The sequence below is a fragment of the Trichoplusia ni genome, chromosome 1 (genome assembly GCF_003590095.1).
Source record: "Trichoplusia ni isolate ovarian cell line Hi5 chromosome 1, tn1, whole genome shotgun sequence".
NCBI classification, from domain to species: domain Eukaryota; kingdom Metazoa; phylum Arthropoda; class Insecta; order Lepidoptera; family Noctuidae; genus Trichoplusia; species Trichoplusia ni.
Window position 1 is genome coordinate 6,707,421 of NC_039478.1, and position 27,524 is coordinate 6,734,944.

Sequence of the window (27,524 nt, forward strand, 5' to 3'; positions counted from 1 at the left end):
CCGTCTTATTGTTCAAGTTTCGTTTTTGTGAGTTACATTGTTTCGTAAAACCAAGGTTTTGACAGAAATAACCGGTCAAGAGCAAGTCGGACTCGTGGTACTAAGAGTTCCGTACAAATAGGCTAAAAATAAGTAGGTTGTCTGAAATATCGCTTTGTGGGTCTGTTCTGATTGATGCTTAACGTCGATTTCAATTTTTTTGTATTTTTGTAATAGCTTCATAATTTTCACAGATGATGGACCTGTTCTAGCAACAATATATGTTTCTATATAAAAAAATAATCTATGTTTGTGTAGATATTACAGAAAAAGATGCTATCAACATTAGCAAGAAACTATCTTAATTATGATAACCTCTTAATTAGGTCTACAAATTGATGTAAAATTGAAAAAGAATTTCTTAACAATATTCCAATTTGAACTCTTGACCTTACCTCACGTAATAAATACTTTTGTATTCGCTTCACATCGCTGCTAACTCGCTACTTCCTAATCGCTATGACGTTCAGCAATTTGCCCACTACCAATGAAACTGATTACAAGGCACTAGGCGAGACTCGAATACGAAATCGATTTGTTGCAAATTGAGACATGAAAATAAACGAAGAAGGTTCTAAATAGGATGATTGTGGTAATAGCGGTCGTCTGCGAATTTTCCCGCATTTATTAACGGCCAACCTCATTCGAGAATGTTCTAAACCGTTTTATATTCATTACTTTCGAGACGGTGCTGTAGAAATAGGCATCATTTTATCTATTACGGAGACTTAGGTAAGGTGAACATTAGTCAGTAATTTAAATTTCAGTTTATTGTAGATACTTACAAGGTTTCTAATTAGACGGTACAATTGTTTTAATTTTTTAAAGACACTTTAAAATTATTATTACAACCAGAGGTCGATTCTTTACGGTAATGTGTGATTGACAAAAACTCAATATTCGGAACCTAAGTGACACAGTCACCTGTTACTGACGATAAGAGTGTGTACCAATTCAGTTTTTCCCATGTTTTTATAAACTCACTTTCTCGTTTGCTTGTTTGTCGTTCCGGTTGGCTTTTTGATACTCTATTTAGTTTTTTATTAATCTATTATTTTTTACATACAACTGTTAAGAGCTAGCTGATATTATTTTGCTTGCATAGATTGCGTACACGTAATTAAAATGTCAAAAACAAAATGCAATCATGTTCCTTCCAAAATTTTTCCCATAAATTTTAATGACCGAATTATTATTTCAATTAATAAATAAGAGTCTAATTCATAACACCGGGTTTGCCAAATATGGTAGTTAAATAAACACAATTTAATGTGTGTGTTATTATAACGTGGCTGTTCATTACGTTAATTAGTATGCAGTTTGAATATTACGTTTATAGAGTGTAGGAGCTCGATTAATAAAAGGATATTACATTAACAGTGTGAATTAATTTAACTAAAATGTGTCATTAGTATTTCTAGTAAACTGGCATTCAATTATCACACAACCAGCTGTATAGCGGCGTGTCTGTATATGTGTATAGTTAAAATTCATATTTTTTTGGAAGATTCCCGGCACTGAACAATTTAATCTGGATTCAAGTCACATGTATAAAGCGGGGATCGAACCCTCGAAACGTTTGGATTCCTTACCTATGACACTTATCCAACTATCGAACATCTCTATATTATCTTTCACACTCATATGGGTCCCAATTGAGGCGCCTGGCGCAGACTGTGCTGTGGTAACCAGACAATAGGTGAACCATTTTGCACCAACAGATTAGCCTGCTCTACGGGCAATACAAGGTGAAAGCTAGGCTGTGTTAAACGCAGCGCCGTCTCGCTTCCACAAAGGCTAAAATAAGTAGTCGTATCACTAGAATACATTTTTTAACATTGCAGAATAGTTACATAACTTTCTTCGTAAATAAAAAAACTTGAAAAGAAAAAACTTGACTGCCCTTAAAAATGCAGTAAGCAGCAAATTGTTAAAATATATAGTAAAATATAAATAAAGGATTAAAACTTATTTTGAAAAGACCTTTAGAAAATTAAAAATCTTGATGATGTTTTCAAGATTTTTCAGTCAATATTACTTTGTCCTGTACGTCCAAATCCAAACAAACTAAGCTATAAATGTTAAGAAAACGACAGTTAACATCATTTAATAGCAAAAACATTGTGACATCGGAAATACCAATGAAACGACGGAATGAAAAGTAAATGCTATCACTAGTAACATCTACAAAGAGAATTTGTTCTGGGGGCCTACCACCGACTCCTATTGAAATTTTATTAAAGAAAGACCACCATCACGTCTTAAAGTGTTCAATACACGGCATAGAGCAGCATCTCTCTTTCGCACAAACTGTCACACACATGTACTGCCACAGTTAGGATGTATGTAAAAGTGTGCAATTGCTAATGTATAAAGATATTCCAATGCCCGTATTGGTCACCACGCCAAACTCAAAGGCAAGCATTTGAGGAATCCTCGAATACATGTTCTGAGACTGGATGTTTTTGTGCATGTGACTTCAAGGAAGAGATGGTAGTAGACCCCTCTTCCAAAGTAAAGTGAAAGAAAACTTGGGAACTCTCGATATCGATACTTTGAAGTAGTTTCCTAACTTTATTTTCATGCATGAGTTTTTGTTTCGGATGTTGTTTGTACGTTGTGTTATTTGCGAATAATTTGTAACACATGTTAATTCTGTAATTGACCTTGAATTTGGTGAGAAATACCAAAATTTTTCATTTTAAGTCCTTTTTTGAAACAACAACAAGTTTCATTGAAGTTTGTTCAGCAGTTCGGCTATGAAAGCAAAGAAAACAGTCAGTTAAACTAAGATTATGGGTTCCGTACCCAAAGGGTAAAACGGGTCCCTATTACTAAGGCTCTGCTGACAGTCCATCTGCCCGTCCGTCTATCACCAGGACCTTTATCTAATAAACCGTGATGGCTAGATAATTGATTTTTTACAGACACTATATGTAGGTAGGTAAGCAATAACACGACGGGTAACCTTTTTTTTCTTCAGGTTAAATGTAAGCGAAGATTCAGTCATAAGTTTGGCCGCTTTATTGTAGTCATAGACTGACAGAGCAATATGCACAAAAGTATTCTAGCAACATGAAATTAGAATAAGTATCATACTCCTGGTCCACAGTGACTTGAAACTCAGTTCTAGATTCTAGTTAGTTTATTACCTTAGAACTTACCTTTGACCTGAAACCGTCTAGGTATCTCAACATTTCAAAACGGTTTTTAATTAGCTGTCAGTTGTAAACTAATGAGATTTCATCCTGACGCCGCATTAATTATTTTCATGCAATTAATTTTATGCGCTAACGTGGAAATTATTTATTTTAGAATGAGGCTTCACGTTTATTTAATTTCCTATTTAGGCGGCCTTCATAAGCCAATTCAGTACATGTAAATTAAAACTTATTTTGTGAAAACTGATCGTCATTAAGATTTTGTGATGGTCACTCGTTTATATAGATTACTGGATTTTTAGAGTAAAAATTCTTTAGGCTAGACTAGGAACTAAATGGAAGACATGGAGCTGAATTTCTGTACCATCCAGTTTTTCAAATTTACATTATATTTTATACTCTCTTATCACATAATAAGGTGTTGTAAGAATGTTGGAAAAGGTAGAGGAAGTTTTTAACAAACCTTCCATTACCGTCGGTGATTATAATTAATACACTTGTATTCAATTAATCATTGTCAGTCACGCCTTGATATAACAATGACGAATTAACATGAAAGGATTACTCTACTAAATATTTGTATGTGTTTATGTAAATTGAGGTTTCAACGGCCGAAAAATGGCTGAATTATTCAATTCAATTCATTTTGCTGTTAAAATACCAAAAACAAGCGTGGTGACCTTTTATATTGTGCTTTCATTTAGTACCTATTAAGTCATTGTTATAGTTTCGTTTAAAAACACCAGTTCTGATTCGTACGCAACTTTTAAGGTTAACAGACTAACTGATTGTCTGTCAACTTTAATAGTTTTTATAATCGAACAAAGAGTTAAACGGAACAGCGGCTTTGTTATACAATGGCCTTACAACAAAAATATTGCTTTAGATATTAACTGAAAAGCACAGCAAAAAAAATACCAAGCTTTTACAGAGAATCTTATGCTGAAACCTCATTTTAGTAAAAATATACCCGTGAGGCCTGCTCCTAAATAACAATAGCAAATATGTTACAAATTGTGTTCATAGAATAATGAGACATTAGGAGCAAAATTTAATCATAGATCACTTAATTTTATGTTTTAAACTAGACGACTAGAAAACTAATGAAATACAATACGTTTAACCTTTGTCAGTTGTAACCTAATTATTTCACACGATATTAACACTACGTAGCATATAGTTGTAGCCTTATTTAATCTAATCTAATACAGAATGGTTCGCCCTCCATACCAAAGTCGACCATTATAAATCCCTTGAGACTGAAAAGCATTAATCGTGGACGGCTTTGCATTTAATTAACATCAATTGTCTTTTTTAATCCAGTGAAAGATAGCATCAAGGGAAAATTTGCAAATATTTTTAAATTATTTTCAAAAAGTTTATAATTCTCTGTTGTCGTTGCCAGAAAAAAAAACTGTTTATGAATTTAAATTAAGAATGTTGAGTGAGGGGCAATTAACTCTACAGGTTAATGTTCAGCGAAATGCCTAATTCTATTAATTTGTAGAAGATTCAGGATTTGACGAAAAAATGAGCGAGTGATACGGGCGTTATATTGTTGACTTAAGTATTAATTATTAAATCAACTTTTCGAAGAATAAATGTATAAAAGTATACATTTACAATTAACACATTTAATGTATAAAATGATAAGTTTTATAGTTAAGTTTTAGTGTATGCTTATGGACCAGTGTAAATAGTGTAGGTACTAAAATCACAAGAAATTCCTTTATGTATTCGATACTACCAAGCTATAACCGTCACAGTGTAGTCTAGGTTTGGCCTATTTCCTCTTTGATATCTGAAAAAGACTTTTCAAGTACGAGTGTTTGATTTACACCCGAATCCGATACTAGCTGTTCGTTTAGTTTTTTAGCTATTTGGAGTGCACTCGTTGCATGATGACTCAGTCTTTGGTTATAGTAGAACAAAATATGTGCCTATTTTTGTTTCACGGATAGTCGTAGGTATTAGAAGAAACTGCGAATGTGTCACGAAATATTACGCTTCCACTTTCTAAAAGCTTTCCTATCGAAAGTTTACGTAGGTTTATACTATGTTACGTTCAATATTAAAAGTCTTGAACAATTTTATTTTAAGAGGAGCCATCGGCTACCATAATTCTCATTATAATTAGAAAAAGGCCTCATTCAAAGCAAGTCTTGCAGGCATTAAAGCAAAGATTAAATCGGTTGAGGTTTTCACAAATTATGAATGTCACGTCTTAATTCTAAAAACATCACACTGTTGTTTTGATGCAGTCGTTCAACAATACACCTATCAAACTATGCGTCGAAGATTAACAACACAAATTCACACTAAAAGTTACACGTACTGTACGTGATATGGCCTGTCTGTCTGTATTAATCACAGCTTTTAATAACCCGATACGATCAGTAGTCCGAGCTCAATCACTCTTCGTCTGTACGATATTATCGGCGCGTGACGTATTGGGTATCAATTTACACTATTGATCAGGAGAAAGGGTAGTATTGTGATATATATAAAAGCTCTCATCTAGCAGTGTTTTTAGAGGTAGTATTCCAGTTAACTAAGCCCATTATTGCAACGGATGTCGTTATCTATTGACTATTGATTGACTAAAACGGAATTAAAAAAGGACATAGAAACGTATGCGATTTTTTACTGTATATTTTTCTGAATGCCTAAATTGCTCTTCAGCTCTTTAGTTTTACTTCCCTTCTCAACATAAATGAATCCAACTACATTTTATTCTATTTTGCGAAACACTGCGTAACACAAGGATTAAATCCCTAACTGCGTGATACGTTTTTTTTTAGAAAAATGTTCCCGCTAATCTGGAAAATAGTCGACTAAAATATATTAGCTAAATGTAGTCAGCTTCAATAGAATGCAATTTTCTCCGTAAGCTTTTCATTATGTTGTTGGCTATTTGCTACATAAAACGTGAGTGCTTTGCAGGTAAGAGCTGTCTTGTTTGCTCAGAGCTTCCGTCGGCTATTCACAGACTGCAAATCGATACTAATTGCTATTAAAATATTAATCTAGCTACTAACGCTGATGTTGAAAGATGAAATATTACCTATATTGAACATATTACATTTGCCGAATACTCCGCAAATTACTACCATTTTTCGTTATATACACATAATGTATGGTTAAAGGATTAGGTATTAGGATCGAGTTGTAAGCAGTTTATAAGTAAGAGTAAGAAGAATTTGTATGTGTGAGTCTGTTAATGCACGCACAGAGCTTAAACGGTAAGAACATAGATTTGAAAGCGCTTTAATTTCGTTAAAGAAAGGTTTTCTGGTCTGTTCATTATTGTCCAATAAAATTTAAACACCAACTGGGATGTTAAGAATCTAATGTTTCCATTGTTGATTGTCATTGAGTGTCTAAAGGTTAGACATTTATATTAACAGCAGTTAGACTTTTCGAAGACGTAACGTGTGATGGTGTCACACGGTCACTTTGATGAAATTGACAATGCTTCAATTTATTCATTGTAGTATTTTTGATATTGTCTTTTTAATGCGATAAATATTGGCTTTTATGTAATAGCAGCTTATTATTGAAAGACATGTTTAAAAAAATGTGATGCAAGAATGTACTTATACTGATTGTAATTCTATGTTTAAGTGACTGAGTCTAATTCCTTGTTTAAGTAAACAATTATCCTTCTTATGATCGAATTCACAAAGGAAAGTTAGGTTAGCAGATTAAAAGACTGCTACTGATGACAGCACACCCCATAATTGTAATTAGTGAATTTCAAGGTCGATGTTCAGTGACTCACATCAATTATTTAGACAGCTGTAATTTTCGCTCTATTCCTTTTCGATTAAAGACTTCCGACAAAATTAGTTGGTATTGAAGACATGGTATATCTATGAATTAGTCGTTATAACCTATTTCATAATTCATGGCAATTATTGTGAAATTCTGTATTTTCCCTAGTATTTTGATCAAAAATATAAAAATTCTTATTCAAAGTAAATGATTTTCTATTATCTTCAAAAATATAGACATGCTTGTCATAATAAAAGTATGTTGTGTAATCATGTTTAAACTATATCACAATTATAACCAATAGCTAGACGAACACCACTTGGGACAGCTTACGATTCTGGGGCTTTCTGTATCTCAAGAAACTAATTTTGCAACTACATGGTAATAAAGTAAGGCTAGGAGATTGGCCTTGCTTAAGGTAAATTTCCCAGTAGGCACTCGCAATCGATTAATTACGTCTCACGCGCATGACTGATGGTACAATAGTCATAGTAAGAGAATATTGTATGGCACCGTTTCTGAGTTCTTATACACGCGTGTGGCCAACAAGTAATATTAAGTAGGTACGCTGCTGCGGACATTTATGGTATCGGACGCACGCATTGGGTACGTTCAGTCGCCGAACATTAAAATGTACTTTTAGTAGCTATCCTAAACAAAGGTTTTATACACGCTAAACCATAAATGTACCTATTTAAGTATGTGCCATTTCAAATAAAAATGTTATGCATTAATCGATTTCCCATCAAGTCTTTGCAAGACCACAAATTCTGGATTTAAGATACCATTAACGGTACCCGATCGTATTCACGTTTGAATAGGTTTATTATTATTGTTATAAGCGACTCCTCCAATATTTCTCTGTGTACTGTTATCGAAATGGTACAATATAAATGTATAGTAATCTGTTAGTTAGGTGTACCTAACACAATATAATCCTTGTTTACATAATTATATTCTTTAAATATTTATATATATATGATTATTTTATACAAATACTTCGAAAATAATACTGCCTCGACCAAATATATTTTAAAGTGATTTGTCATTTTATTTCAGAACTGGTTAAATAACTGTCAGCGCTAATCTTTTTCGTCCTCAACTTAATTCTAAAAATAAACAGCTAAATAACAATAAATATGAATTAAAACTTACATATAGCACGGTGCAGATATATCGTGCGGGGGGTACACGAGTATCGGGGGTGAGGGCACGGGGGAGGGGCTGTTCTTGCGCCTGCGCGCCACGAACACGCCCGCCATCACGATGAGTAACACTAGCGCTGCGCTTGCGCCGCCCAAAGCTACCAACACTGCCTCTGTGGACAAAACAGAAAAGGTTCGTCATTATTTTCGTATTGTGTCATTAGTTCAAACTGTAGCTTCTGTATGTTACAAATATTTCTCCTTCTAAATCTACATCCAAAGGGCTGTCTGTTAAAGATCGCTCTTAGCGATAAGATCGCCCATAATTGTGGCACCATGTTACTATTTATTTGTATTAAATCCTGTACTTATGCGGTCTGCAATAAAGAATATTCTATTCTATTCTACTATATCCTGGACTATTCATTTGCCATCATCTGTATCTATTCTATTGCTATCCATTGCTGAAATTAGATCAAAGCGACAGTTAGATTTACATTATTATAATTTTACGGAGAATGTCCAACAAAATTTGACTATACAAATATTTTAAGCTTACCGAATACGTAATACAAATATTTATATTGTTAACAGGGCTTAACTTGGCGACTGTTCACACATTACATGTTTGTACGAGTATAATGCCTAATGTTAGACTATCAATAAACTTTGGTGTTCACATAACAAAGTCGACTTCTTGAGTAGGCGTAACAAGAGTGCACACTTTTATGAAATTTGTAGACAAATTTGCGAAATAAGTTTTTTGTCTACAGTCAAAAGTTTTCAAAAAAAAGAATATCATGTAAGTTGTCCCAAATTTAAGACTTACAGAAACAACAATTACATTTCACAACTTTTGTACCTCGGCATTCCAAAGTCAAGAAAACAAAACAGTAAGTAAGGTACACGAAAACAAACAACAAGACACTAAAAAGCACTCCGAAAACGTAATAAATAATCCATATAAAAATAGCACTGGACTTGGCGTAATGTATCTTATAGCGGTCACAAAATATGAGAGGTAGTAAACTCAAATAAAATCTATCGGTAAGTTTTGCCGTCGCTACGCAAACAGTATCATAGGTGCACTGACTTTTCGGTGTGGGAGCGAGACAGCGGTATCCAAAGCGAATAGCGGCGTCTCGCTTCCACGACGACATGTTTTACTTTAAGACTTTACAATCAGCGCAATGGTACATTTTCAATATCTCAAGACTCTTCTGGGCAGCTTATTGGAGACACGTGACAGTAATACGATGCGACAGATCCCTGCCCTTTACACAGATTTTCACTCGTCAGGAGATCGGCCAAAGATAGTATTATTTAAAGGTGATTTTAGTTTTGCTATCTCGCGTGCTATTTTATCTTACACCAAAAACATTGAGTGCCTTTTTTGACTACCGCATGACTTTGCAGAGATCTCCCTCCTTTAATCTCAAAACAATAAGTTCCATTAGGTTGCCATAGACATTACATAATAAGGTAACTTCCCCAATAAAGGCCCAAAAACAACAAATACGGAACAATTTGGTCGCCACCTAATTGATTAATGGCCTGCGAAATCGGAAACCCAACATTCGAAACAGTAGTCCTGTCGTAACATCGGCTAGCAAATTAATGAGCCCACAAAAACATTGCTCTTATATCCTTATGTAATACTATTGTACTGTAGCAAACGTGACTTAATGTAAGTGAAACACACACATACACACAATGTGTACACATATGAACTTACACAATGTGTATGTGTTGAGTACATCTTTTTATTCATATTAATTTAGTTACAATTGTTTTTCTTTTAGTACAAGTTGAACTCTGAGATTACAAAAGTAATTTTATTGTAAACACTTGCCCATATTAGACAAAGTTTATGCGTCCATACTGTATAAATATAAACTTAGTTTCTAAGGAAAGGCTTAAGTTTTGACTCTTAACTGTGCATTTTGAGAGCCCCTTAGAGAATCAGTATTTAATCTAAAACTTTCTATACAAGTACTTTATAGGTGCTTATAAGTACGTAATAGAAAAAGAACACCCGACAATGGTCCAGAATATTCTAAGAAAAATATGTTATAAGACGAAGCCATGAAGAATTTTATAGACTCATTAAACTTAGTATGATGATATACACACAGTGATAACGATAAAAGGGACATAACATTCTCGTTTATATTAAAAATACACAGCTTCATAAAAATGATATATTAGTATTCAATTTATATGTGTTGTTCTTATACTTTGATAATGATTAGTTCACTAATAAGTAATGAGAATGACAACAAAGCTTTAAAGTTTAGGACAGGGGGCTTGTGACGTATCGATCTCGTAAAATAAATAATGTTCGTTACTACAAGGACTATTTTATAACACAAAAGTAATATAATATAAATAAACAGTGAATTAATTTTTCACCTTACGCCTATGTGAATGTAGCGAAATGGCCAAGCTACATATTTTTTACTAAGGTGTAGAGTTTGCGAAGTTAGGCCTTGTAGAGTTAGTGCGTGTAGTGTTAGAAGCTTGGCTCTACATGAGATCTGATAACTTTTTGACCAGTGCGAGTCATATGAGCTCGTCTTGGCAACATTTTACATGAAAATGTTTTTGGTGGGATTGCACATTACACTAAAAGACGAACACTGAAAATTGTCGTCAACAATGTGATCCCCAATTTAATCTTTCTTAAAATAAAAACCTCCCCAAGGCTGTAATTCAGTCTTTCATGATAATAACTCATTCTAAAATTATTGTCTGACCCATTAAAAGGTTTAGATTTACAGGAGACTGCTTCAAAATTATTTCCAAATATAACATAATTATGCTCTTCAACTTTATTCATTAAAGACAAAGTTCTCCTGAAGTTCAAGTAAATCATAAAATTATGGTATTCTTGTTTTATTAGACTTCTTTAATATATTTAGAAGATGCTTTCACATTTATTCTTGCATTAAGAAGAATAAACATAAAATGCAGAAAAGGTCAAAGTGCTTTGTCACACCACATATATTATTATTGAATTAATATAGAGTGCTTTATAGTTAGTAATTTGTCTATATAATATATTAATGTTCTTACTTTTAACAGTGCTACGAAAGCCTGTAACAAAAATCATCAAATATCTTTTAACATAAAAGCAATATTTAAATTCCCTAAAGTTACCATCATTTTCGCTCTTGAACTTCGGAAACGAGAAACATCGTTTGCGTCCTCGCAATAAATTGATCAGATCACTATCCGATTACATTTAAATATATTGAACGACGTAAACAGTGACAAGTTGCCGATACCCAATGGACCTCTTTCTCAACCTAAGTAGGTTAGCTGTTCCATAGTCGATTTAGCGATGAGATTTATAGGAGACAAGCGGCCCGTAGTTCCACCTTTTTGGAAATACGGGAGGTAAAATATAGGATATGTGGTTGGCTGATAATGTAGCTTTGTCTCGTATTCATGTGATATTTTTTAGGCAAGAGTAAACCTGGTTGTTAGTGTTGCAAATCTGGTTTTTTTTTAAGTATTGCATAGCTATCGCGGGCCTTGCGCGAGGAGACCGAATCCAGAAATTCCGTAACGACAAATCGTTGCGTTTATGATTTTAGTTACGGTACCTACTTTACCGAAACCGTCATTATATTTGTACGCTGTATACAATATTTGACTCTACATTATAGATGTAACTACAATACAAATCAGTCACAGTTAAATTATATTAAACGAATCAAATTATGTGAGATTCTTGCGGCTTCTTTAATTAATAAAAAGTCAAATGGATACAATGACATTACATAACTTTCACAGAAAGATGCTCAACTTTTTTTCGATTCTTTTTTCTTGAAACACGTGACAAGCATTTTAAGCGTTCTTGTAATTGACGTAAGCTTAGATATTTCATAAGTTTTTACATGACAAGGCTTTCGCCCTTTCAAACTCAGTGTTTAATCTGTCAAAGTTTCAAACTTGTCTTGAACGCGCGACAAATAAATTCGTTTCATAATATTATTGAGTTCGATAAGCTTTTTCTTTTTATAACTATTGAACTTGTGATTAATATATACCAACGTAGAAAAAGAAAGCTACGTGTTGCACTTGCGGAGTGCCGGCAGAAGTGAAAACTTGAATATTAACGTTGTGCATTTTTGATATTCGGAATGGTTGGGGAATAATTTTGCACAAATTGTTTTAATTATCACTATTAAATTACTATCATTTATGTGGTAGAATACAATACTTATTTATTTCGCTATCGATGCAGTATTGTGCTAAAAAAGTTTTCGTCTTTCGAATTTTCGATCAGGTGACGTGTTCTGACGCGAGTTTAACAGTTTTTACTCATTACAAAAAGTATACAACGCCGCTAAAGAAGTTCTCACTTCAATAAACAGAAGTGTAAAATAATATTTCAAATTTGGTAAAAGTAACACTCACCTCTTAAATTCACAGCATTCGCTATTGAGAACTCTGATACTGATGCTGTTGTGGGCGGCTGCTCGAAAGCCTGGTTCGGAGGAGAGGTCTCGAGCTGACTGAGTCCTTCCACACGCTGTGACGTCACAGGATCCTCGTATTCCCGCGGCTGGTCATAGTACTCAGGGTTCTGTTTCTCGTTAGTCTCTTCAACCGTGTCTGGGTTGTAGTCCGAATCGTAGTCTGTTGACAAAATATTCGCTGTTAATAGTCGATTATATTATGATATTCATTGGCCCAGCCTTCTCCCAACTATATTGGGGTCGGCTACCAGTCCAACCGGTTTCAGCTAAGTATCAGTGTTTTACAAGGAGCGACTGCCTATCTGACCTCCTTAACCCAGTTACCTGGGCATCACGATACCCCTTGGTTAGACTGGCTGTCAGACTTTTTCAAGCTTCTGACTACCTGTAACGACTGTCAAAGATGTAGGAATAACAGCCAGGACCCACAATTTAACGTGCCTTCCGAAACACGGAGGAACTCGTTATGATAAAGATCGTCACCCATCTACGGACCAACCGCGTCAAGCATTGATAATCTGTGATCGAATCACTTATGCGGTTATAGCTTATGATACACGTACATAATATTATACTTCACCTACATATGTGACGTGTGTTGTTATACCTGAACATATTGTTTATTTTGTAAAGCGTAACTACCATTACGCTTTGCCTGGGGATAAGTTTTTGTTGTTTTCATTTTGTTGAATGTTTAAAACATGTTTTAGTATGTTCAATGTGTTACGCTTTCAGCCGAGAATAAGTTTTAATTCTTGTACGCACACTCTAATTAAAATAAGTAGTCTATTGCTATGTTGGCAATATGATGGATTTAAAAACACTTTCTCTTTACAAACATTACGAATACAAAACCAAAAAACAAAATGCGTAGACAGATAGTCTTATAAAACTTTTTGAAAAATAAGGTATCTATATAATATCTGTATTGCCCGTTGATAGTCGAGCGAAATTCAACTTGATAATGTTCTCTTCATTAACGTATATTAACAGCCAAACTACTTCATTATTAATACAAATTCCGGTTATATTTTCTATGAGATCTCATACGAATTTCCGCAGACATTAGAGATGAATTCATAGAGAAATATAATTCGTGCCTAAAATCACAAATGCGTGCGTAATTCCTGAATTACATATGTAAATGTTATTGTATAAATCAACGCACGCGTGTTACTCATACATTAGAACGGTTCAGATTATGTGATGAAATAATCTGATGATTGACACGAATACTGACGTCAGCATTATTGTAGGCAAAAGCCGTCAAGTGCGAATCGAAATGGAGACAACAAGTATGTACAAAAAAATGAACACCCATGACATTTTTCTAAGAGTAACAAACGTTACGCAATACCAACTTTAATTTCAATGCATCATCTGTGTAAACCCACGTTTTTCAATGTAAATTTTATCACATTTAGTCAGTTGATTTTTTTACATTTTGCGTACAGAACCCTACAAAATCTGTTAATAATACTAAATTCCAAATTGATTTATGTGATTTTGCTTTTGTCGTGTGGTTGACCTTCAGTCAGATTTTAAGCTTGAAGTCACAGCTGTGGGTTTACCCCCACTTGAATTATTTTCAGGTTACCATTTCCACTATTAGCTGGTGATCAATAATTATAACCCGTGCAGGAAATCTAAAATCCATAGATGCCAAAGACGTAAGAAGATTTTTATAGATTACTACTGAAAAAATCTTGTTGGTGCCTAAGTAAAACATTTTTACCGCCTTGAGGGAAGCGATGTCTTTGTCTGCACTTACTACGAAAGATATTCAAAATAACTGTTGGAATAAGTAGACCTGTCTTTTTCCTTAGACAAAACGTACAGGAAAGCTATCTAAAAAAAATTGTAAGGTAAACGCTACAATTAGCATGTAGATTTCCAATTTCAACTTTAAGAAAAACTGGCTTAAGAATACTTTTTATAGCAAATAATCATAAATTTTACACTACTACTCAAATCAATATTTATTATATCAATAAATATTTCGTATACGTAGGTATAACGTGATCTCGCTCCATCTCTTCTTCTCTTTTCCTCTGTCACATGTCACATAGATCTCAATTTGTTGTAAACGTCACTAGAAACAGCACAACGCTATCAACACATTTGATTAATTGTCGGTTGCTAATTACAGATAGCAATTTCATCCTAAGAAGGTAATTAGTGTAAGACAATACTCAGTATTATGTAATTGATGATGATTGTGCATTGTGCTGCTAATTAACATTAAGCAATTATGTTATCTTAAATAAAAAGATGTCTTCCTTTTCACCCTTTACTTATATTACAAGACATGTACAATAATCAAAGACAAAAATAATTTAATGCTAAATTTAGGTTATATTCGTTGTATTTAATTCAATTTACTTTGAACAACATCAGAAACTCCGCTTACTTAAACACGGTTAAATTAATTGCCGAACTTATATTTCTAAGTAGGTATTACCGTGCAACGTAATATGGTTTAAATAGAAAGTTAATTAGTAAACAGACAGTTTCCCATCAAGTACTGTATAATTTATAAATCTGATGAAATGCCTTCATTCAATAATCACTCAATGAATATTGCGTAACTCATTAATATTGGATGTGCAGCGATCAAAGAGAAAATGGAAATGAAATTCTAATTAGTAAATGGAATTGATAAGTCATTTTAAGAATTAGTAATTATTTCTTTGATATTTGTTTGTAATATTGTACTAATTTTGTTGAGCCAAGTTCAAATAAATTTCAAACAATTTTCTTGGCTTTTGCAAGATGAAAATTCAATTTTCATTTGGGACTTTTTTATGTTTTGGGATGAAACAACTTCAGTCTACGCCGAAGGCATTAAAAATTTGACGGGCTTTTACGGTTTTAAAAATCCTAAAAATGTTAGTAAAAGTCACATGATCGCTCATGCTCTGCGCAACTTGGGCAACCTTTAGTTCTATCAGACTTTTTCTCGAAGGGGTAGATGTTAAGACCCACTAGTCAATCTTCGTAAGAACAGACGCACAGGACGTTTCTTTAAACTAATCAAGCCAGCCAAGCTAGATTGTTATTTAACAAAAATGAATTTTGCTTTTTGGTCGATCTATTAGACATTCTTTAAATAAACTACAACATCGTATTTACAACGCCATCATCTTACTAATATTATAAACGTAAAGGTTTGTATGTGCGGATTTTTGTTGCTCTTTTGCGTAAAACCACTGAACGGATTTAGAACAAATTTGAAACGCAGATACTTATAAAAATAAATTAAAAGGCAAGATCGTGTTTTTTCCTGTATGATCATTTTCAGTTTGTAGCGGGCGCTACAGCTAGTTAGTCAGCCAGAAAGTAGCCTAAGCGTAACTTGCAATATTAGGGCGGTGTTCACTATGATTCACATGATTCCACCACTCTTATTTAGCGAGGACGTGAAACGAGGTCAGTTAAAAAAAAACATAAATTTGCGTTCTAGAACAAGTGGTGTCTGCTTATATAAAGGACAAAAACGCTTTTCATTTAAAAGGATTATCATACTATATTTTATTCGGAAGATGTTAGATGATATTAGATTTTTGCTTATTCTGGGAATGCTGATATACCTCAGGGATCTAATATTTACTAAATCACAGATATTTATTGTATCTCAAGGTATTAATTTATGTACTAGTTAATATTACATTGATTTTGTAAGCTGTCTGTATGTTACATAGAATGTTTGTATTAGTCTAAAACTTTAGCACATGAGCTTATTGTAATAGTAGTCTAATATGAAGATGAACACAGACAGACAACAAACTACGCTTGTTTTAGGTCAATTAGCGTAAAGCAGCATCTGGACCTGAAATAGTTTTATATGGGCAATAATAAATTTAACAACATCAACACCAAAACAAACGTTAAACCGGTAGACATTTATCAAAACAATTGTAAAAACAAAACACATACATAACCGTCAAAACGCTACGTGAACAATAGCTTCATTTATCTAAAATTATGAAATGCGTGTTCATGACGCTACGGGGCTACGCGGCGTAGCACACCTACGCGTGACGTCACACACAGGTGCAGGTTTTAATGATTCCCGTAGGCGAATAACAGTCTGTCATTAACGGGGTACATATTTATACATACTTGTCAATCGGGTAATACTACCGTGAGTAATAGACGTACTGACGTAGTACGTTTACGGTACGTATCTTTAATTACGCCTACTGATGTTGTAGGTTGTATTACGTTATGTATTATTTAGGTATATGATGTGTTGATTACGTATGTACATTTGTGATGTGCATTAATTACACTGCGTTAACTCATAAATGAGATGACGTAGATTACATATGGATGGTATCTATTGTTTGTCGATGTCTAAAATTATAATTTAGTTGGTAGCCAATGTTAATGATGAATTTTCATTACATTACATTGATTTATTTGAGGTACAAGTTCGTAATTTTATTTATTATTATTTGTATTGTAAATGAAACGCTGTTTTCAATATAATAATTTCCTGGGTTCGTTCTAGACTGTAAAATATTTGCAAACAGCAAAATATTATGATCTTATTTTATGTAAGAATATTCTTTCAAATAGGTAAATATTTTCTCAATTCTATTTTAAAAGTAACAGGAAATGTACGATCATATTTTCCACAAATATTTTTCTTTTAAAACATGCATTAATAACATTTAGGTCTTAACCATAATAAAAGAAGCAGTTACTTACTAAAGGTTTTTATTTATTTGAATGCAAGAAGTTTTAATCCATTTTTAGTCGTTGGTTGTACTTTACATGGTTGATGTACTGCCAGATGTCAAGGCTTAAGCCGCCATAACACACTTTTGAAATATTTTCAGGCAAGCTGATTTAGTCTCGATGCTTTTCTCCACCTTTTTAGTCAGGAGTCAATTACTTTATGCCAGAAGCAAATGAATAACCAATTAGGTACTCTAAATAATTACACGAATTAAAAAAACATCTTAAAATATCGGGGGCCAGTAATTAGTCCTGCGATCTTTATAATCACCACTAGGCCAATGATCAAGCCACTAGGCTATCTATATTATGATAGACACTTTATATTACCAAGCAAAGGCTTGCCTGTTTCATAAATCGATAGTAATTACTTAATGCATAATTAATTTAGCTAAAACACTGCATGGTAACAGGTAACCACATGAGGTTATATATATGGGTATATATTGCGTAACTCTTGCGGTTTTAATATGTTTGTATGTACATAAATGAAATTAATGAACGCCAAATAAAATTACGCAGCGGCCGCCGACAAAATATTATGTTACTGGGGTTAAACTTGTTAATAGTTGTGTGGTAGTTTAAATATTTTTCACAACCGTTTAAAATTTATTAATAAATACCCATAACCCAAATAAGAGTCATGTTTTTTTTCATTTAAAATATTTTTGTGTGCAATTTAATACGCAATTGTTTAAAAACGTCTATGACTTTTTTTTTAACTTTTTATTGTTGTTTACACATTATTTTTGGATAACGTTACAAATTTATTTTAAACTTGCTTTTCTGTGCGTTCTACGCTCATAAAAAACATAATTAAGATATGTCTTTAAGTATAAACATATAACCAGTAATAAGAGTCCTTACCTGGAGTATACCTCAGTATCTCAGCAGGGTCGATGGCCGGAGCGTACCACGGCCTCCGCGAGTACACCTTCTTCGTGTTAACTGTGCGTTCGCTCGCGTCAACGTTGCGAAACCCCGACGGTGACAGGTTTAACATCTCTAATCATCTGATGATACCTGTGGGTAGAGGGTTAGAGTGAATATTGAGGAATCTTAGAGCTTTGTACCAAAGAATTTGAACCGAGTACAAAGTATTCGTAACATAGTTATAATTATTATGAGGAAAATCATTGTTCATGTCAATACTTTTCAATCACGACCATAGCTCATCCAGTATTGTTTTTCTCAACACTCATAGTTCGATTGTTTATTAACCAGTAAAAGCCATATATTCTTTTATCAAATCTTGGATTTAAATAGATTATTGCAAAGGTTGTGCTGATAAGTACCTATAAATGGGGGAGACAACTTATACTTGTATATGACACCGAATTCTTCCTAAACGGCTAAAACGATTTCAATGGTTTTTGTATATGCGCGTTTCAGTCGCGCCCTGAATGATTTAAATTAATAGATCACTCAATTTTAATGCCATCAATTACAATCCTGCCTTACTTAATCTTGACCATCGCAAACCAAGCCAAATGCGCTCAAAGTCATAATTTTATTTTGTTAAAAAACATCATAAATATTCGTATAACCAATATCAAATCTAAGTGGAAATAAATTTTGCAATTTCTAGAAAGTACTTAAATTCATACCTTCTTATCGAACCACTAGCAATTTGATATGCTAAACAAAGTAAACGATACCCATCTGATATACTAAATCAACAATACCAGACACCTAGACAGCACAAAAAGCAGGTTAAGTTTATTTCTAGATAAAACTGGATCTAGGTAAGTTTATTCGGTGCCTCGTGTAGTATTATTTTAGCCTTTTGTTTTATTATAACCTATTGTTGATATGAAACATTCTCAGGTCAGCGAGAATAAACCTTGTTGTTGGCTTTGCGATATTCATGGCGAAGAATTGCATTTTCTTTTAATATAAATATATCGGCATGTAATCTGAGATTAACCTCCTTTTGTAAATCTTTTACGAATATATTGGTAGCTGTTTACGAAAAAGATTTTTTATAGATTGCTATAATATATTTACATGATATATTCACACTGAAGTCACGTAAGAACAAATTCTCACAATAAAATGCTCAGAAATGTTTCGCTCGTAAATCTTAAAGCTACAAAATTTAAGTTTAATATTGTTTGCAAACGCTTACAAAACACTTGACTACGGGTATGTACATTAGTATATAGACCTACATATATTAATCTTGTTACGTAGTACTACTTTATATCCTGTGGTCTATTGCTTATAATCTGAGGGCACGGCAGTGCCCCTGCCAAGTCTCGAGCAAAACGGGCACGGCCGCACCATCTTTTCTCGAAGCGATTCGCGGCTGTTTCGCCCCCCCTGTATCTTCGACGTGGACAAAGCTAGGAGTTTAGCTTTTCGGGGAATAATAGTAGGCATTAGAACAAGCTTAAGTTCGAAATTACATGCCAATTGAATTAATGGTTTAGGAGTTACGGTCGATCAAAGTTACACCATTTTGTCACTCACTGACTCACTGACTCACTGACTCACTGACAGATCATCAAAAATCTAAGGTACTTCTAGCAGACTTAGAAACTTCAAATTTTGCACCAAGATAGGTCCTTAGCCACATATAAAGGAAAAATTATAAAAACATTAAAAAATAATATGCCATAGAAAACAATTTTATATTTGCGGTTTGGCAAGAACATTATGTATGGATTTTGACTGCATTGTTAACTTTGTTGGTTGTTTAAGTACCTATTCAATTGGATGAATACATACATAGAATAGAAAAGAATAATATAAATGTAATACACAGACTATCATTAATACAAATTAATACATAAAATTCATAATTCATTAAATTAATAAAGCTAAAACTCCATTGTATTGCGATAAATATTGTATGCGCGCTCGATAGATGGCGTTGTACGTGTCTGAATCGCGCTATGGTTTCGTTACAAAGCGCAGTCTAAGTAGTACTTCAGAATAATTCGATAATTTTCATTTGATAGCGCCACCTGTCTATGAAAAACCATTTCGAAACTAAAAAATATTGTAGTGATAATTGATATTCGGAGAACTTTACGTGTTATTTAGTTTAGTTTAGCTATAGTTTGTAAGTTAGTAGATATATATATGCATATATATATAAGTTTAAGCTTGTTTACATTAGAAGTAACGAAGTCTCAGAGAAGAAACAAAAGAGATAGAGATAGAGAATGGGTTCTAAGCAAAGCAGTAGCTGAAGTCCTAGAAATTATGACACCTAAAAAAAAAGAAAGAAATACACTAACAAAAAATAAATGAGATCCCACCAAAAACATTAAATGTAAAAAAATGCCAAGTCTCTCGATGCAGTCTTTCCATCGTAAAAAGTTTTGAGATCTCATAGAAGCCAAGTCCTATTCAAAATATTTTGTAGTTATAAATCAACATTTAGTAATTGTATCAATAGTTTTCTTTATATTATAATTATAGTGACTTGGCAATGAGCACAAATTAAAAGCTGCTTGATGCCTGGAATTATGTGCAAATGTTACTGACGAGACCAGTGATCAGATTATTTGTTATGTGTGAATCATGATGGTCACTACCGACTACATGCTCCAATACAATAATTAAGAATACCTTACGGACCATCGCTTTATGAAAGTAAATGAATCGAGAGTACACTAAGACTGACTGCCGTTGCCGAAATTCGGTTGGGACGACACGGATAAACCAAAAGAAAATTAATTTTGTGATATTAATGTTTACGCATGCGGTGTGTGTAACTTTCAACTCCTACAAATATGCCGTTTTATTTGTTTCTTCTTGTGCTCATTGCCAAGTCACTATAATTATAATATAAAGAAAACTATTGATACAATTACTAAATGTTGATTTATAACTACAAAATATTTTGAATAGGACTTGGCTTCTATGAGATCTCAAAACTTTTTACGATGGAAAGACTGCATCGAGAGACTTGGCATTTTTTTACATTTAATGTTTTTGGTGGGATTATATACTTTCCTGCATGCCCAGAAAACCATAAAAAATATAAATATTTTACTAAATAGACATATCTTCATGTCAATCACTTTACTAAATTTTTCACCATTCAGTAAAATAAGTTAAAGTGTATTTAATACCGAGCCGCTGGAATAGAGCGCCTAGCAACACGCGACATCGGCATGACAAATTTTTGGGGCGTTCCCTTGGTTTACGTTATTTTCGAATGTTTGATGCACGTAGACCGTAGCCCTCTGACGTGGCTTCACGCCTTTTAAAAACGACATCGCTTTGTGGTAAGGACGGATAAACGAAACATTTCTGCTTACTGCTCGATGTATGGATCATCTCATCATCTTATTCTACATCGATCAACTAATTCTACTTCGGATTATTTCAACTATTCACCTGTCCCGAATTTGTTTTGATATTTCACTCAACATATTTGACAGAACAAAAAGGTTGACATTCACAAATTTATTCCATTTCGAAACGACCCTTTTTCGTTCGGATGCGGAATCAAATCAATTATTTGTTGTTTCGTATTAAAGTTTTCGGTAACGTTTTCCTTGAATTGATATTTTTATAAAAATACGTATTTATTTTGAATTTGTTTTTGTTTTTTCTGAAAATAAATTGATTCAATTGAGATAATTGGGTTACAGATTTTTTATCGAACAATAATAAACTTTATTGCATTCAAAAAAGTCATACCGCTTTTTCATCCCTTTTTTGACACACAACATTAACCCTTATCAGTTAGTATAAGCCGTCATAAGTCTTTATTTTAAGAACGATTTAGGACTGTTTAAAAATATCATTTCCGAAGAGACCCAATTCAAATCTACCTCGTACATCTTTGACAACGACTCAAATAGAAACACAAAAATGTTGTGACCTTTCCAATATTGCCAGCTTTTAGTTACCATTTGAAACCTTTTCTGGCAAAGATTTTGGCGACCATTTTAGATGGCTTACGGGTGCAACGTTTTAGGCGCTTTTATGCAATGCTCAAAGGTATTACGGAACACTGATTTATGAGGATCAGATATGAAATATTCTGGTAGTATTTTAGATTTTGTGGATGTTAGTCAGGATTTTAAAGCCATGTTTAAAAAGTCCAGACACGTAACACGGACGACGCGTTTTTTTAGAATACTAATAGGCAAATAAGAAGTACTTATAGGTATTTTTAAAAGTAATCGAAAGTACTTATCTCAATTCATCTGTTTTTGGGTTAATATGGTTATACCTATCTTTAAAACAACATAATTATGCATTTAAGTTCTATACGTGACTAGTCTGAGAAAAAACTTTGCATAAAGAAATCGCACTATTTCGAATCAGGCACGGGCACTGAAAGCTTCACGTCACTAAAAAAAATTGTAAGAACATATCATTTATTGTCGTGATACAATTATAAATGTACGGTTTTCTAATTAAACTACACTGTCTTATACTACAAGGTACAAGGTACTAATTCTAGAATCTAGACCACTGGTCTAGACCAACGAGCCACATCTAGACAGAGGAGACTGAGGTGATATTCGAAAGGGTAGATTTAGTAGCAAACCTTAATATTTCACAGAATTTATCTCTACAGAACATGTTTCGACAAATTATAACCTAGATAATACCGTCACAATCCCCTTAGCAGGTTCTCACCTCCGCCTGACTGGGTTACTAAGAACTTTACCTAGAACCAACAGAAGATATTATGACACGTTTTCCATTCGTAGGCAGCGAAGTGTACTAGCTTATTTTCTACCCTTTCCACTCGACGAGGTGATAAACTAAACTAGGTAGTACGAAGGAGGTCTTAAAGAAACAAATGAGGTTGCTTTATTAAAAGAAAATATGTGTTTCATATTTTTTAATTAAAGTGTTTAATAAAAGTAGTTTTTTTGTTGTTCAGGCAGTTTGTGTTTTTGGGGGATTCCACAGCGCAAAATGATTTTTATTTATTTGTTTTCGTCTGCGTTTGTTAATTAAGGTTGCTGAATTAAGCATCTGAGAAAAGCTAAAAAAGCTAAATTTCTACTCAATTTGTTCATAAATAAAACAGTGATACAAATTTAGAGACTGGGTGTGCATATGTATTTGTATGTTTGTTAAAAACCCGCGACTCAAGGATTACAATCCTTACGTAGAGAGTCGTTTCTGTTTAAAATTTCATTTAAATATATTTTCAAAAAAAACTACCCAGTCAGTTCACTACGCAACCAAATCACTGGCATAGGTCTATTAAACACATTGTACATTTTATACAATGTACAAAACAGTTAACAAGATTACTGTCACAATATAACCGTCCCTAATAAAAATAAAATGAAACTACGATCTTTTTTCGTGACTTACTGTTTAAGGACCTCTTTGCAATAGTACAACCACATTAAAACGTATGTGGGTAATTACTACGACTTCTTTCAAGCAGGATTATTGCAGATGCGAAAGCGAGATACGCACATGTAATGTATTGCGCTGTCTTGCTCACACAGCAGCAGTTCTACTTTCAGAGCTCGTTATACGAGTACTTGACTTAGCTGTTACTGTTAAGTTTGTAATTAACTTGTTATTCTTTCTCGTTACGGATTTTATTTTAATTCATTTAAATTGTACAGACTTTTTATTTAAATAGAAAGTATAACGTGCCTGTGTTTGATTCCTGAGTAAATAAGTAATTCAGACGTATTTATAATTCAATCTTTACTTCGTTAAATTGAATTCGTTTCAGACAATAATAATTATTTTTTATTTGTGTTTTGCTCAAAATATCTCTCATTTACTTGATTCGAAACTTTAATACTAATGATTCGAGTTAATGAGAGATATTTTGAGCAAAACACGTCTGCGTGCACGAAATATAAATAATAAAATACTATTTACAGCACCGCCTCATCCTTTTTCAGGCACTTTCGAAACTTTAATACTAATGATAGTGCCTGAAAAAGGATGTTACTTAAGAATTTCAGTTTTGATTTTATGAGGCGGTGCTGTAAATACAATTTTATTATTTATATTTCGTTTTTATAATTTTAATAAACTGCAAACTTTTCTCGGCGACTACTTACTTAGGTATTTTTTTTCTTTGTCGTCGCTAATCAACGTTCTTATATATAGCATTTTGGAAAAATAAATTAAGATCAGCATTAAATCCTGCCGCAGTCCAAATACCACATTTGAAGATAGCTTCATAAAAATATACAAACGTTGGAATATTATGTAAATGAAATTGCGGAAAAGTATTCGTTTAGCTCTTGTCCGTGACCGTCATTAGAAATTTATGGGGCGTGGAAGTGGTTCCGTACAGGAATAATTAAGGACGAGCCACGGTCTTGGTGCAATTCTGTAAAGAACCTTTTTTAACTTATTCTATTAGACATAAAGTTTTTTTTTATAAAAACTTGCACTTTTCGTTAACAAAATTAAATGATTTGATGATCTGTTGCAAACTCACACACAAAAACTGTTTGTAGAAATAGGACTCATGCAAATATTTAAATGAGCTTTGAAAATTAATTTTATGTGAGTCAAATATAAATAAGCCTTTTTCTTTAATTGCATGATTGATGATTTTGGATACAATAATTTCCACTTCTGTGTTTATTCATAATTGGAGTTGGGTTTATAGACAGCCTGTTAATCTATACTTCTATACTCCTATATAAAGCTGAAGAGTTTGTTTGTTTGTTTGTTTGAACGCGCTAATCTCAGGAACTACTGGTCCAAATTGAAAAATTCTTTTTGTGTTGAATAGACCATTCATTTAGGAAGGCTTTAAGCTATAAACCATCACGCTGCTACTAATAGGAGCGAAGATACAATGGAAAATGTGAAAAAAACAGGGCAGGTATAAATCATAACTTATATCTTCTATCCACGGGGACGAAGTTGCGGGCAACAGCTAGTCACCTATAAACACAAATACTACAAGGTAACTTAATTTTATCAAGCACCTCCTTTCTATAGAAAAAGCTTTTGTACCTCAACTTGATTTTACAGAGTAAACCTATTGTTTGAGACAAGTAAGATCCATTCAAAAGGTATAGACTGAGGTGGAAAGTAGAGTCGAAATCAAACGATATATTATAGCCCTGCGTTCAAAGCTTCAAAATTGATGATTCAACGAAATACCAGTATTATTTAAATGTATTGTAAATTGAATTGCATTTTGAAAAAGAATGCCTTTGGATCCATTGTAATATTTAAATTATATTGCTTTAGTAAAGAAACTGTTGAGGTGGGAGTATAGAAAAAGGTATTTGAGTTTTTGTAGGATCAGTATAGGCAAAGAAAGCTTATTTTTCCTTTTTGTTGTTAGAAGAAAGCCTCTAAGTACAGTGCTTTTAAAAAGTTAAGAATTCAGGTTTTAGCAAAAAGCCTGGACTTTTATATGTGTAGAAGAAAGCGAAGTAAAAAAGCCATTACGGTATTCTCACTTTGTCCTTAAGTCTTACTGTACCAAAACTACAGAATCTTATTTATTCTTTTTATGTTTCACCTGCCAAATGTCAATCAAAAATAAATAGAATCATTCTCCGCAATTTTGGGCATAAAATATTCTCTATCTTGGCAAAGATATACGCAAATTTGATTTGCCATTACACTAAGGAAAAGAGAAATATGTTATGTAGAGATGAATACGGTTTATGTAAATTAAGTGGCTGTAGAATATTTTCTTTTACTTTAGAGCAAAGAATTCGAATAACGTGAAAATAAATAAATAAATATTATAAAGTGTCAGTTTATCCCTATTTTATGCCCTCGTAGTTCATCTTATTTCAGCTCAGCCAACTAAATAACGAATTGTGAAAATTGACTTTATTTTGCATATAATTAACGATTTCAGCACTAATTAATTAAATCCTTGTGTTGCATCGGGTTTTGCAAATGTTCAAATCACATGTACCCAGACACCCAGACTCTGGATAGGCATTCGCAAACACAAAAAAATATCTCAATCGGGGAACGCACCCACGACATGATGCACAGGTCAATCACAGAAATTGATAAACCGATCCTATACGAAGACAATAGACAAGATCGTGAATAAACAAAGTATCACCATCTTTAGCTTTATAGTCGCCGAATAGCGCTATCATGAATGTCTCAAGGGTCATCGTTCTAGGATTGCCTACATCGCAAACACGCGTAAGCTTCATTCTTTCTTTTATCGAAGTCTAATGCCGAGTAATCTCTTAAGGATCATTGACTACAGAATAATCTTAGTTACTTTGTCTAAGTTAATTCGAAGCGAGGTCGCAAGATAAAAGTATATTGACATTTTTAAAGGAAAATATTTTTCAAAATCAAACGAAAATGTAACATCAACGTACAAAAGATCAACGCTTGACAGTGTTGGCCATCCAGCGAACGTGCGTTCCTAGAAACCCACAGATCTCGGCATGTCTTTTAAATGGTCACTCATCAAAGGATTAACAGTGACGAGCGTGGATTAGCGTTTTTTATCAATGAGACATAATGGCATGCACTTAGTCTATAGTCCTTTTAATTTTATTATATACATAAAAATAAATCACAAGTTGCTTCTCCCGTTTTACTTCACTCGGAGTTTTAGTTTTGTCTGAAGCTTAAAATAGAAACAAGTAACTCTCACAGATCGTATAAACCTAGAATTTCAGAACCAAAAAGTAATTTATCATTATATTTACAGAGACTTACAAAATAAGTTTTATTTAGTAAAGTTACGACGTGTGAACTTTAAATAACTATGACAAAAGTTAATCGGGATAAGTGCTGGCTTATTTTGTGCTGTCACGAAAATGTTTCTAGGGGTTTTTTTCAGGAGATTCGATGAAAAATATCTTATGTTATTGACGTCGATAGTATATTTTCTAGTAGGTGTTTTATGCTTATTAATATTAAATTGGTACATCTTTTCTATTCACGGTATAATTTCAAAGATAGAAACCCGGTAATTTTTAAAAGACGTTAAAGGAGACACTGGTCAAAAATGCAAAGGCCTTATTGAGAACTTCAGAAGTATAGATATGGATTATCATAATTACAAGACTATTCTAAATTATGGAGATGTAACTAACTTGGGTCCTTGATATAATTACGTGTTTGTATAGATCATAACTTTACAGAAAATGGAGTAGTAAGAGTTTTAAAAGTGATCTAAAGTAAGGTAATATTCGTCCTTTGTATCGCAATAAGTACATAAATATTTACTGATTAACACCCACGTAGAAGCATTCAAAATTCAA

General features: G+C 33.2%; 1 protein-coding gene across 1 annotated transcript in view; it reads right to left on the reverse strand.

Annotated features, from left to right (window-relative positions):
• Positions 1 to 27,524, reverse strand: part of LOC113492189 (synaptotagmin-15-like) — an 80,670-nt gene that overhangs the window by 37,375 nt on the left and 15,771 nt on the right. Inside the window, exons 2-4 of the mRNA XM_026869542.1 lie at positions 18,217 to 18,372; positions 12,545 to 12,766; positions 8,130 to 8,292 (exon numbers count right to left, since the gene is read on the reverse strand). Of these exons, the coding sequence (XP_026725343.1) occupies positions 8,130 to 8,292; positions 12,545 to 12,766; positions 18,217 to 18,352 (521 nt within the window). The 5' untranslated portion in view covers positions 18,353 to 18,372. The remainder of the gene's footprint in view (positions 1 to 8,129; positions 8,293 to 12,544; positions 12,767 to 18,216; positions 18,373 to 27,524) is intronic.